This window comes from Bufo bufo, chromosome 6 (assembly GCF_905171765.1).
Source record: "Bufo bufo chromosome 6, aBufBuf1.1, whole genome shotgun sequence".
NCBI lineage: Eukaryota > Metazoa > Chordata > Amphibia > Anura > Bufonidae > Bufo > Bufo bufo.
The window spans coordinates 435,454,864-435,466,961 of NC_053394.1; the positions used below are offsets into that span (position 1 = coordinate 435,454,864).

At 49.8% G+C, this 12,098-nt stretch overlaps 1 protein-coding gene across 2 annotated transcripts in view; it reads left to right on the forward strand.

Annotated features, from left to right (window-relative positions):
- Nucleotides 1–12,098, forward strand: part of LOC121004805 (ABC-type organic anion transporter ABCA8-like) — a 525,268-nt gene that overhangs the window by 396,018 nt on the left and 117,152 nt on the right. For both annotated transcript variants that reach the window (XM_040437168.1, XM_040437167.1), the window contains exons 5-7: nucleotides 7,850–7,944; nucleotides 8,196–8,422; nucleotides 8,804–8,942. In XM_040437168.1, the coding sequence (XP_040293102.1) occupies nucleotides 7,850–7,944; nucleotides 8,196–8,422; nucleotides 8,804–8,942 (461 nt within the window). The remainder of the gene's footprint in view (nucleotides 1–7,849; nucleotides 7,945–8,195; nucleotides 8,423–8,803; nucleotides 8,943–12,098) is intronic.

The following is a 12,098-nucleotide window of genomic DNA, read 5'->3' on the forward strand; positions in this document are numbered from 1 at the left end:
TTTATCCACATTGGTTTCTTTTTGTTCCTTAACCTTTTATTCCCATACGGTATGTACCTCTCACAATGAGATTTTAGGATGTTTTTAAAGATATCCCATTTTTTGGCTGTATTTTTATTTTTGAGGACTTTGTCCCAGTTAGTTAGGCCTATGGCCTCTCTTAGTTGGCTAAATTTAGCTTTTTTGAAGTTTGGTATTTTTGTTTCTCCCTGTAGAAACGCTCTTTTGAATGATAATTGGAAGGTTATTACTTTATGGTCACTATTTCCCAGGTGTCCCCCAACCTGCACGTCTGTTGTTCTGTCAGGTCTATTGGTTACTTCTTTTAATTTTGCCGGCCCGCGATGCGCATGCGCGGGCCGGCTTTGAGCGAAATCTCGCGTCTCGCGAGATGACGCGTATATGCGTGACTCTGCGCAGCGCTGCCACCTCCGGAACGCAATCCTGCGTTAGGCGGTCCGGAGGTGGTTAATAACTGGTTGAACCTCCTTTGGCAGCAATAACTTCCACCAAACGTTTCCTGTAGTTGCAGATCAGACGTGCACAACGGTCAGGAGTAATTCTTGACCATTCCTCTTTACAGAACTGTTTCAGTTCAGCAATATTCTTGGGATGTCTGGTGTGAATCGCTTTCTTGAGGTCATGCCACAGCATCTCCATCGGGTTGAGGTCAGGACTCTGACTGGGCCACTCCAGAAGGCGTATTTTCTTCTGTTTAAGCCATTCTGTTGTTGATTTAATTCTATGCTTTGGGTCGTTGTCCTGTTGCAACACCCATCTGCTGTTGAGCTTCAGCTGGTGGACAGATGGCCTTAAGTTCTCCTGCAAAATGTCTTGATAAACTTGGGGATTCATTTTTCCTTCGATGATCACAATCCGTCCAGGCCCTGACGCAGCAAAGCAGCCCCAAACCATGATGCCCCCACCACCATACTTCACAGTTGGGATGAGGTTTTGATGTTGGTGTGCTGTGCCTCTTTTTCTCCACACATAGTGTTGTGTGTTTCTTCCATACAACTCAACTTTGGTTTCATCTGTCCACAGAATATTTTGCCAGTACTGCTGTGGAACATCCAGGTGCTCTTGTGCCAACTGTAAACGTGCAGCAATGTTTTTTTTGGACAGCAGTGGCTTCCTCTGTGGTATCCTCCCATGAAATCCATTCTTGTTTAGTATTTTACATATCGTAGATTCGCTAACAGGGATGTCAGCATATGCCAGAGACTTTTGTAAGTCTTTAGCTGACACTCTAGGATTCTTCTTCACCTCATTGAGCAGTCTGCGCTGTGCTCTTGTAGTCATCTTTACAGGACGGCCACTCCTAGGGAGAGTAGCAGCAGTGCTGAACTTTCTCCATTTATAGACAATTTGTCTTACCGTGGACTGATGAACAGCAAGGCTTTTGGAGATACTTTTATAACCCTTTCCAGCTTTATGCAAGTCAACAATTCTTAATCGTAGGTCTTCTGAGAGCTCTTTTGTGCGAGGCATCATTCACATCAGGCAATGGTTCTTGTGAAAAGCAAACCCAGAACTGGTGTGTGTTTTTTATAGGGCAGGGCAGCTGTAACCAACACCTCCAATCTCATCTCATTGATTGGACTCCAGTTGGATGACACCTCACTCCAATTAGCTCTTGGAGATGTCATTAGTCTAGGGGTTCACATACTTTTTCCACCTGCACTGTGAATGTTTACATGGTGTGTTCAATAAAAACATGGTAACATTTAACTCTTTGTGTGTTATTAGTTTAAGCAGACTGTGATTGTCTATTGTTGTGACTTAGATGAAGATCAGATCACATTTTATGACCAATTTGTGCAGAAATCCATATCATTCCAAAGGGTTCGCATACTTTTTCTTGCAACTGTATATATTTGTATAGGTCAATCATGTCCCCCCTCGTCTCTTCTACTAAGTCATTGTAATTCTTTCAGACCCTCCATCAGTTTAGTCGCTCTCCTCTGTACTCTCTCCAGCTCCAGGGCATCCTTTCTATGGACTGGTGCCCAGAACTGAACTGCCTATTCCAGATGAGGCCGCACCAGCGCTTTGTAAAGTGGTAATATTACATCCCTGCCCCGCGAGTCCATGCCTCGTATAATGCATGACAATATCCTGGTGGCCTTAGAAGCAGCTGATTGACATTGTATGCTGTTGTTTAATCTACGATCTACAAGGAGACCCAAATCCATCTCTACAAGTGACCTCCCCTAGGACATATGATGCATGGAGATTATTACTTCCCAGAGGCAGAACTTTACATTTATCCACATTAAACCTCATTTGCCAAGCGGACACCCAAACAATCAGAGAGTCAAAGTCTGGACATTCCTTATAGACTTCACAGTACTATATAGCTTAGTACAAGCTCCACTTTCTAAGCCTATAGACCTCATTTTACATATTCAACATCTATAAGGAACAGTAAATAAAGCATCTGCAAAATCCAAGAACACTATATCCACAGTCTACCTTCTGTCCAGCCAAGTTGCATGCCACGGGTGGGGGTACAGTCTGCCACAGTGCCAGCTGTCAGGGGGGTGCCAGATGCAATGAGCTCTTTCATCTATACAGATGGAAGCGTTCATTGCTAGAGTACCAGGAAGCTGCGGTCAATTCACTTACTGGTCTCTCCAGGAACTGTCTCCCTGTTTCACCATTCAGCCCTGTAGGCACAGATTGCACTGCCGGACTGTGTAAGAGGAGCCCACAAATCTTCCTGTGCACTCCCACACAGTGCTGCAGAGTGATCTGTGCCTACAGGGCGGTGCAGGAGGAACATGATCATCGGGAATGGGACAAGGTGAGTATTTACTGTTTTTTATTTTAATAACACTGAGGTGGCACAGAGAGGGCATTACTACTCTAAAGGGGCACAGAGAGGGCATAACTACTGTGAGAGGGGCACAAGGAATGCATAACTACTGTGAGGGGGCACAAGGTGGGCATAACTACTATAAAGGAGAACAATGAGGGCATAACTACTGTGGGGGGCATAATATGGGCATAACTACTGTGAAGGGGTGCAATGAAGACATAACTACTGTGAGGGGGCACAATGAGTGCATAACTACTCTGAAGGGGGCACAGGGGGTATATCTACTGTGGGGGTGCACAGTAAAGGCATAACTACTGTGAGGGGGAGGGGCGCAATGAGGCCATAACTACTGTGAATGGGCACAGAGAGGGAATAACTACTGTAAGGGGGCACAATGAGGGCATATCTACTGTGAGGGGGCACAATGTTGGCATAACTACTGTGAAGGGGCACAGAGAGGGCATAACTACTGTAAAGGGGCATAACAATTACTATGGGGGCACAGAGATGGTAAAAGTACTGTGAGTGGGGCACAATGAGTGCATAACTACTCTGAAAGGGACACAGAGGGTATATCTACTGTGAGGGGCACAATAAGGACATAACTACTGTAAGGGGGAGGGGTGCAATGCGTGAATAACTACTGTGAAGGGTCACAGAAAGGGCATAACTACTGTGAGAGGGCACAATGTCTGCATAACTACTGTGAAGAGGCACAATGAGGGCATCATTACTGTGAGGGGGCACAGTGGGCATAACTACTAAGAGGTGGCACAGTGTGGGCATTAATACTGTGAGGGGGCACAATGGGGGCATAACTACTTTGAAGAGTTGCAATGAGGACATTAATAACTACTGTGAAATGTTACAATTAGGGCGTCACTACTGTGATGGAGGGCACAATGGGGGCATAACTACTGTGAGAGGGCACAATTTGGGCATAACTACTGTGAGGAGGAAAAATGAAGGCATAAGAACTGTGAGGGGGTGCAATGTTTTAAAGTATGGGGGGGGGGGCATTGCCAGAGAAAGGACCCTCCCCAGGTGCCAAACACCTTAGACACGCCACTGGTCCAGCCTTTTACTTACTTAACTATATCCGCAGCCGCCTCTCTCTCCAGGCTTTTACTCACTTCACTATATCCACAGCCTCCCCTCTGTCCAGGCTTCTACTTACCTCACTATATACACAGTCTTCCCTCTGTCCAGGTTTCTACTTACCTCACTACATCCACAGAGATGGTAAAAGTACTGTGAGGGGGGGGCACAATGAGTGCATAACTACTCTGAAGGGGGCACAGGGGGTATCTCTACTGTGGGGGTGCACAGTAAGGACATAACTACTGTGAGGGGGAGGGGCGCAATGAGGCCATAACTACTGTGAAGGGGCACAGAAAGGGCAAAACTTGCCCCTCTGTCCAGTCTTCTACTTACCTTACTTTATCCTCAGCCGCTCCTCTGTCCAGGCTTCTACTCCCCTCACTAGATCCACAGCTGCCCCTCTGTCCAGGCTTCTACTCCCCTCACTAGATCCACAGCTGCCCCTCTGTCCAGGCTTCTACTCCCCTCACTACATCCACAGCCGCCCCTCTGTCCAGGCTACTACATACCTTACTACTTCCACAGCCGCCCCTCTGTCCAGGCTACTATTCACCTCACTACATCCACAGCTGCCCCCTCTGTCCAGGCTTCTACTCCCCTCATTACATCCACAGCCGCCTCTCTGTCCAGGCTTCTATTCCCCTCACTACATCCACAGCTGCCCCTCTGTCCAGGCTACTACTCACCTCACTACATCCACAGCCGCCCCTCTGTCCAGGCTACTATTCACCTCACTACATCCACAGCCGCCCCTCTGTCCAGGCTACTATTCACCTCACTACATCCACAGCTGCCCCCTCTGTCCAGGCTTCTACTCCCCTCATTACATCCACAGCCGCCTCTCTGTCCAGGCTTCTATTCCCCTCACTACATCCACAGCTGCCCCTCTGTCCAGGCTACTACTCACCTCACTACATCCACAGCCGCCCCTCTGTCCAGGCTACTATTCACCTCACTACATCCACAGCCGCCCCTCTGTCCAGGCTACTATTCACCTCACTACATCCACAGCTGCCCCCTCTGTCCAGGCTTCTACTCCCCTCACTACATCCACAGCCACCTCTCTGTCCAGGCTTCTATTCCCCTCACTACATCCACAGCCGCCCCTCTGTCCAGGCTACTACATACCTCACTACATCCACAGCCGCCCCTCTGTCCAGGCTTCTACTCCCCTCACTACATCCACAGCCGCCCCTCTGTCCAGGCTTCTACTCCCCTCACTACATCCACAGCCGCCCCTCTGTCCAGGCTACTACATACCTCACTACTTCCACAGCCGCCCCTCTCTCCAGGCTTCTACTCCCCTCACTACATCCACAGCCGCTCCTCTGTCCAGGCTACTACTCACCTCACTACATCCACAGCCGCTCCTCTGTCCAGGCTTCTACTCCCCTCACTACATCCACAGCTGCCCCCTCTGTCCCGGCTTCTTCTCACCTCACTATCCACAGCCGCCTCTCTGTCCAGGCTTCTACTCATCTCCCCTGGTTATCTTAATTCTTCTGTCTTCTCCCTTTCCCCCTCTTTCAAGGGAACACAAAAGGACATTTGTCCCCCAGAAAAGGCCTTCCATCCTGGTTTCTAATTCTCCTGTTGGGCCCATAAGCCTGAGTTCGCATGGGTTCTCCAAGAGAACTATCACAACCTTGCGGTAGACCTGAAATCCCTTGTGCCGCTAGGCCTAGGTCTCTCCTCGGCTTATGCATGGAATGATTCCTTCCTCCTGTTCCTTCAGGTTTTTGTCTTCAGCAGGGGTCAGATCTTGGCGCTCCTCTCTGGTATGCGGTGTTTATTCTCCATGGGCTTGTCCATGTGGCTCTTCTTGTAGTCAGTTTGCAACTCCTGGGAACCTCTGCCTGGGCTTTCTTCCATAGTCATCTTAATTCTCTATTTGAGATCTCCCTACAGCCCTTTCTTCATGGTGGCCTCTTTTGCGTCATCTTCCATTGGACAGATGCCTGAGTTGACTGTTCTTCCTGCTATTATTCATCTGGTTTCCTCCTACTGGATGTACTCCAGACTTTTGTGACTCGATTAAGCCTCCTTCCGCATATCTGGCTCTATTCTCTTGTTCTTATGCAGATTCCAGGGCTAGTAGCATTGCGTGGTTCAGGATGGTCTTCTGCCACTCTCTGCACTTCTCCCCATACCCTGCTCATGCATACTCTGTTATCCTTCCATGTTTTTCTTGGTTGGCCAGCCATGCCTTAGATGACTGGTTGTGCGATTGCAGTACCCTAGTGCGGGGATATGTGTTTGGTAATGTACTGTGATTCTATGCAATGTAATGTGTACTCAGAATATCTATGCATGGTGTAGGAACAGCCAGGGTTAATGATCCTGGCCCAGTCCTCTTAGGAAGCTTAGGACTCCACCCCTAGTTCCAGAGATTTCTATAGTCTGAGGGAACAGCTTAAAGGGAGTAGGGGCAGACAATATGTCCTCCTCTCCTCAGGCCTCCAGCTTCAAGAATCCAGAGATTATGAAATCTCTGTGGGATCCTTTGCTTCTGCTACAGAAAGAGAGCGATAAAAACATGACATGGCCAGGTGAATGGTCAGTCAGCACGGTAACCTTCATAAAGCTTTCCAGACCCTGATGCTGTGGAGGGGCAACAAGTTAAGACACCCTACACACCTCTGTAACAACTTAGCCAGTTGTATCTTCTGATCTGCACATCACCTTACAAATTACAGGCATTATTGATGAAACACAGTCGCCAGCCAGAGATTCTAGTGAGAGAGACTTTAGCAAGAGAGTGTACTAGAGGGCCTTTGCTTCAAACATTGACTAACTCATGCACAGACATCTGGGGAGAATGTGCACTGTGTCGTTGGATGTTCTACAACTCCTATTTTGAAATCAAGTAAAGAAAGATATAGCTGGCCTGGTTTACTGACTCCTACATCTTTACACGCTGGCCATTGCATTATCATACCCCCTGCCAGGCACCCATGCTACAACCAACATCAAGGGCACCACAAACTACCATCAAGTAGGAGCCCCAACTAGAGGGAGTGCCCTTAGGGAAGAAAAGTTGCGTCCTGCATTTACTGCTCCAGCCCTATGGAGCAACGGCTTGAGGGAGACCACTGTGACTCATCCTAAAGTCACGGCCACTACCACTCCCATCCTCTGCTCCAGCTACTATGGGTTTTTTCTCGTTTAACAGGATTGCTTTTGGACATGCCACGATCTCTGTGTCCGCCAATGAGAGCGAGAAAATAGGATTTTTTAATGACTTACCTGTAAAATCCATTTCATTGGCGGAAACAGCTCCCACCCAGTTTTTTTCCTGATTTTAGTCATTTTCAGCTTTTCCTTGCTGTGTCCTGTGAGCTTAAAGGTCGGACCCATCAATGGGCCTCCTGTCTACCTTCTGTTTTCTGCTCCGACTGACTGCGTACAAGCTGATTAGCGCCGTGCCTGCTGGAGCGGTATAATTGGTAGGAGGGGCTAAAACATGTTTTGCTTATTGTCACCCCCTAGTGGCAGCAGCTGTACCCACGGTCTCTGTGTATGAACTCAGCGAGGAATGCATTTTACAGGTCAAGCACGAAAAATGCAGTTCTGTGGCACAGCTGCACCATGTGTATACACCCTAAGGCCTCATGCACACGACCGTTCCGTTTTTTGCGTTCCGCAAAACACGGAAGCCGCCCGTGTGCCTTCCGCAATTTGCAGAGCGGAACAGGCGGCCCATTGTAGAAATGCCTATTTTTGTCCGCAAAATGGATGCGGACCACGGAACGGAGCAACGGATGCGGACAGCACACGGAGTGCTGTCCGCATCTTTTGCGTCCCCATTGACATGAATGCGGACCGGTCTTGTGCATGAGGCCTTAGATTTAGGGCTGCTGATATTTGTCACTGTTGTGCCCCCCTCCCCCGCTCTGTCCTATCTGTCCTTACAATGCCTCTCCTCAGGTACATGCTATGACGCGGATAGTTGCACCCCAACCTTATACATGAGAAGCGGATTCCTGACGCTGCAGGCCGCCATCGACGCTGCAATCATCGAGGTAAATTAGGAGCTGCTGGCAATAAATGTGTGATATGAAGGTCTGAAAACCTTTACAGGCCTCCTAACGCCTCACAGCTGAGGGTTTGTTACAATATATCCAGTCCCAGACATCCATAAGATGTGGAATATTTTTTATGTAGCATCATAACTGCGCTCATCTACGCATCGTACCCGCTATAGGTCATGTTGTATATGCAGCAACATAAGGAAGGGTTTTGCAAATATAACTCCCCAAACGTTTCCTTGCAGGTGGCCACTAATCACTCGGTCTGGGACAGTATGGCCTCCACGGAGGCTGTGAAGATGGCCTCTACCAATGTCATCTCCAGGACCATTCTACACCTAGGGTTCTTCATCCTGGTCATGTGCATGTGTTACACCTCGCTCTCCTACCTGCTGACAATCTACATCGCCAAGGAGAGGAAGGAGCAGAGAGAGATCATGAGGATGATGGGGCTCAGAGACCTGGCCTTCTGGTGAGTGGTATCACCTCCCAGCAGCACAGAGGATTTCAGGAGAGGAGTGTGCTGATCTTGTGGAGGTCACAGGATGAGAGTTACATAGTGGAAGGAGCAGGGTCCTCCCAGCAGCACAGAGTATTTTAGGAGAGGACTGTGCTGATCTTGTGGAGGTCACAGGCTGAGTGTTACATAGTGGTAGAAGCAGGGCCCTCCCAGCAGCACAGAGGATTTCAGGAGAGGAGTCTGCAGATCTAATGGAGGTCACAGGCTGAGAGTTACATAGTGGTAGAAGCAGGGCCCTCCCAGCAGCACTGAGGGTTTCAGGAGAGGATTGTCCTGACATATCTTTCTACACATATATCCATTGCCTCACGTCATCTTCTCTCCGTTTTGCAGGTTGTCATGGGGGCTGCTCTACGCTCTTTATGTCCTGATCATTGCCAATCTGATGGCTCTTGTCACAACCACCTTTGTGTTCGTGGAAAGTTCCTATGGGGTCATCCTGCTGCTCTTCTTCCTCTATGGGATATCAATGGTAGGTTGGCTGACCCATCTTCATCCAGACTCCAGTCCTGCTGGCCCGGTGTGCAGAACTGTGTGTGTATCTGTACCTGTGTGTGTGTACCTGTACAGTATGTGTATATGTACAGTATGTGTATCTGTGTGCATGTGTACCTGTACAGTATGTGTACCTGTACAATATTTGTAGCTGTACCTGTGTGTACCTGTATGTGTGTGTCTGTATGTGTACCTGTGCAGTATGTATACCTGTGTGTATATGTACATGCACTTATCACTGAACAACAGAACGTTTGTGTATGTGTATATAATAAAAAGTTGAACTTTATTAATACACCTTAAAAAATTGGAACGAGAGTGAATTCCTATGCAAACTAATGTTCACAATAGGGGTTAACCCTTGTGTAGCTATATGCAAAAATTGGCACTAATTCTGGTCAGAAAGTACTCCCACCCCTATCACTTACTACGGGGTACATACAGGAGATATCTGTACCAGAAATAAGCTTGCAAGGTGATAAACCCCTATCAATTGTGGAGCATCCACCAATTTAGTGATGTGCTGCTTCCACAAATAAAGAAAGAAAAACCGAGCACAGAGGGGACACCACCGAGCACAGAGGGGACACCACCGAGCACAGAGGGGACACCACCGAGCACAGAGGGGACACCACCGAGCACAGAGGGGGCACCACCGAGCACAGAGGGGGCACCACCGAGCACAGAGGGGACACCACCGAGCACAGAGGGGACACCACCGAGCACAGAGGGGACACCACCGAGCACAGAGGGGACACCACCGAGCACAGAGGGGACACCACCGAGCACAGAGGGGGCACCACCGAGCACAGAGGGGGCACCACCGAGCACAGAGGGGACACCACCGAGCACAGAGGGGACACCACCGAGCACAGAGGGGGCACCACCGAGCACAGAGGAGACACCACCGAGCACAGAGGGGACACCACCGAGCACAGAGGGGACACCACCGAGCACAGAGGGGGCACCACCGAGCACAGAGGGGGCACGAGGGGACACCACCGAGCACAGAGGGGGCACCACCGAGCACAGAGGGGGCACGAGGGGACACCACCGAGCACAGAGGGGGCACCACCGAGCACAGAGGGGACACCACCGAGCACAGAGGGGACACCACCGAGCACAGAGGGGACACCACCGAGCACAGAGGGGACACCACCGAGCACAGAGGGGACACCACCGAGCACAGAGGGGACACCACCGAGCACAGAGGGGACACCACCGAGCACAGAGGGGACACCACCGAGCACAGAGGGGACACCACCGAGCACAGAGGGGGCACCACCGAGCACAGAGGGGGCACCACCGAGCACAGAGGGGGCACCACCGAGCACAGAGGGGACACCACCGAGCACAGAGGGGACACCACCGAGCACAGAGGGGACACCACCGAGCACAGAGGGGACACCACCGAGCACAGAGGGGACACCACCGAGCACAGAGGGGACACCACCGAGCACAGAGGAGGGGACACCACCGAGCACAGAGGAGGGGACACCACCGAGCACAGAGGGGGCACCACCGAGCACAGAGGGGACACCACCGAGCACAGAGGGGACACCACCGAGCACAGAGGAGGGGACACCACCGAGCACAGAGGGGGCACCACTATTTGCAGGGAGAGGAGTGGGCAGAAATGCTGTATACAGTGTTCAATGAGAGCCTTATTACACGCTCACACTGCACAGCCTCTAAGTAGCCCCCAAATCCTCCTATTAACTCCCCTAGTAATGTCACCCTCCCACAGATAATTCAGTGCCCGGGACGGCACAGCGCCCTATACCTAGCAGCTACAGTCTGTATATGCCTATATACCGCCCATTGTATGCTCAACGCATTTCTTTAGGGTAAATCATCAGGAGCTAAGGGCTTAGACAGACAACTGAGGAACAGACAAACAGCGCTGCCCCCTCACATGTGGAGGCGGCAACGTCGGCGCTAGGATGGCCGTGAGACGGGCGCCGGGAACAGCTTATTAAGTCACTTAGGCCACTCCCATCATAGGCGGAGATCATCCCCCAGGTGGCCAAACAAGGGGCTAGACATGCGGTTGCTATGGCAAACCACCGCCCCTCTGTCAGCCGCCCACTCCAGGGACGGACCAAAACAAGTGTCAAAACACTGAAGATAAAGAGGAATACATCAGCGATTAATAACGCAGCAGGTAGGCATCAAATACTGAATACACAAGATGTGACTATTAGAGATGTCGCGAACATAAAATTTTCCGTTCGGGAACGGCGAATGCAAATTTTTGCAAATGTTCGCAAACGGGTGAACCACCATTGACTTCAATAGGCAGGCGAATTTTAAAACCCACAGGGACTCTTTCTAGCCACAGTAGTGATGGAAAAGTTGTTTCAAGGGGACTAACACCTGGACTGTGGCATGCTGGAGGGGGGTCCATGGCAAAACTCCCATGGAAAATTACATTGTTGACGCAGAGTTGGATTTTAATCCATAAAGGGCATAAATCACCTAACAATCCTAAAATTTTTTGAACAATGTGGTTTAAAACATCCAGTGTGTGTATGCGATCAGGTATGATGTTGTATCGATCAGGTAGTGTAAGGGTTACGCCCGCTTCGCAGACATTGACAGACCAGACTCCCCTTTTAATGCACCGCAAACAACCGCAAACTCCCCATTTGCACAAGGTTGGATACCAAGCTAGCCATGTCCCGTTGATGTCATTGAAGGTTTCTTCCTCCACCCAGCCACGTACAACACCAAGGGTCCCCGAAAGGTGAATTGAATTGATTTTTCGAACGAGGAGATGGTTAAAAAAACGCTGGCTCCCTCCCCTTTGTTTGAATCCACGGTCACTGCGTCTGCGCCGTGCAATTTACTGTCACACCGGATATGAGTGGTATTTTCTGTAGTTCTCTCTTCTCATCAGTTTAATCCCTGTTACGTCCCCAATCTGGGGTCCATTTATTGAATAGATTTTTCAAACGGGGAGATGGTAAAAAAAAGGACGCATGAGCCTACAGGCATTGCGCATGAGCGTCCAGTAACGTGGCAAAAAAATACCCAGCTCCGCAGAGGCTGTCCTAGTACCCCGGTCATACAAATACTCGTTGACGGCTTTTTCTTGTTGGAGCAGGCGGTCGAACATTAGGAGTGTTGAATT